Here is a 2,038-nt window from a genome sequence, read left to right on the forward strand (position 1 = left end):
CAAAAAAAAAAAAAAAAAAAAATGAAAACAAGGACAACTCGTACAGTGCGTGGGTTCACTCAGATTCTTCAGCACCAGAACCCTGATCTTTTCTTAGGGGCATGGGCTTGGAGTGCGAGGACAGCCGTGCACAGAAACCAAAACCAGGGTCAGTCTGAAACTTTCTCTTTGACTTCTGGCTTCTTGACTGGTGCCGCCTTCCCTGAGAGAGGTTCCATTTCTGAACTCGGTTTACATTTTTTCTGAGTTAAAAGTTAAGGAGTTTCCACTTTATCCAAAAGAAGAAGGTAAAGTGAGATTGAAAGCAGGTGCATTCGTTGTTTGTTGCTGGGTAATCTCTCTAAACTTAGGGGCTTAAAACAGTAGACATCTGTCATTTCAGGACGTTTCTGTGGGTCAGGCATTTGGGAGCAGCTTAGGCAGGGGACCTGGCTCAGGGTCTCTGGTGGTCATCATCTGAGGCTGGTGCCCCCTCACACAGCCGTTGGCAGGAGGCCTCAGTGCTGGGCTCCAGGCCTCGCCAGAGCTGGCTGCCCTAGAATAAGGGAGATGCAGTGACTGGCTGAAGGGGTGGGGCGAGGAAGAGGTACGGGCCCTCACTCTGGCGTCTCAATTCGGAATGTGCAATTTCTCACTTCAGGGACCAGCAGCCTCCCCGGATCGGCCTTCAGCGACGCGGGCACATCAGGACATGACAGAGGGCACTGGGGCCAGTGTTGGAAAAGAGGAGAATGGGATGATTCCCCTGGGTGAGCGCTGACCCCTCCCCACGTTCTCGCTGTCCCCCTGTGCCAAGGGGCCTGTGTCTCCGGTCCCAAGACTTGTTCAGATGGAAACCTGGAGAAAGGAAGTATGGTTTATCTACCCACCTGACTTCCGTCTCCGCTACCCACCCACCCACTCAGACACCCACCTACCCCTCCTCCACCATACGGCTGAGCCACCCCTGCATCCATCTACCCACCCACCATTCGCCCGTCAGCCCACCTCCCTGCTCCACTGTTCTTCCATTGCCCACTACCCCATCTCCCTCATCATCCATCCACCCTCCCCCACATATTCATTCATAGCCCCTTTCCCCATCTGTTCACTCATCCCCTTCACGCCAGTCCATTCATCCACGCATCATCCAGCCTTCCTTCCATTCATCATTCATTCATCCATCCAACCATCATCCATCCAGCTATCTGTCCGTCCAGCATCCATCCATTCATCGTCCATCAAACCATCATCCATACATCCAACCATCCATCATCCATTTATCCGTCCGTGCATCCTCTGTCCTCCAACCATCCATCCATCCATCCATTCAACTCTCCATCCATCATCCATCCATCCGTCTGTCCATCATCCAGCCATCATTCATCCATCCATCCATCCATCCATCCATCATCCATCCTTCCACCCATAATCTAACCATTTCTTATCCATCCATTCACTTATTCCTCCATTCATCCATCTTTCTATCCGTCCTCCATCCATCATCTGTCCAGTCACCCATCTTCCAACCATCCATCCATCTATTCTCCAACCATTATCCATCCATCATCCATTTATCCATCCGTCCATCAGTGCATTCATCCATCCATTTATCCAACCATCCATCCAGCCATCCATCCAACCATCATCCACCCCTTCAGCATCCATCCATCCATCCATCCAGCATCCACCCATGCATCGTCTGTCTGTCCGTCCATCCACTCTTCCCTGGGCGTTGACTGTGCCATGCACTGTGCTTCGTACGCGGGCACGGGAATGAATAAGAAGCCCACAGCCCTACCCTCTTCCCCGCAGTTCCCTGGCATTAGGCAGCCCCTCCTGTCCCCGCCCAGCTCTCACGCAGACCTGGCTGCCCTGACACGGGCCTTTACCAGCAGGAGACACAGCACCCAGGGTGGAGGCGCCGGAAACCGGGGACGCCCGGGCCGTGCGCCCCTATAAGCAGGAGCCCAGCAGCCCCCCGCTGGCCCCGCCGCCACCCAGCCTGCCCACCTTCCTGGCGGTCCCCAGCGCCACGTCCTGCCCCGAGTGCGGGAAG

General features: G+C 54.5%; 1 protein-coding gene across 1 annotated transcript in view; it reads left to right on the top strand.

Moving 5' to 3' along the window:
• Positions 1-2,038, top strand: part of LOC103258736 (zinc finger protein 444) — a gene marked incomplete at both ends in the record, with an annotated part of 10,654 nt that extends 8,616 nt beyond the window's left edge. The window contains 2 exons of the mRNA XM_021711532.1: positions 641-749; positions 1,875-2,038. Of these exons, the coding sequence (XP_021567207.1) occupies positions 641-749; positions 1,875-2,038 (273 nt within the window). The remainder of the gene's footprint in view (positions 1-640; positions 750-1,874) is intronic.

The sequence above is a fragment of the Carlito syrichta genome, unplaced genomic scaffold (genome assembly GCF_000164805.1).
Source record: "Carlito syrichta isolate Samal-C Ts95f unplaced genomic scaffold, Tarsius_syrichta-2.0.1 Scaffold302348, whole genome shotgun sequence".
Taxonomy (NCBI): domain Eukaryota; kingdom Metazoa; phylum Chordata; class Mammalia; order Primates; family Tarsiidae; genus Carlito; species Carlito syrichta.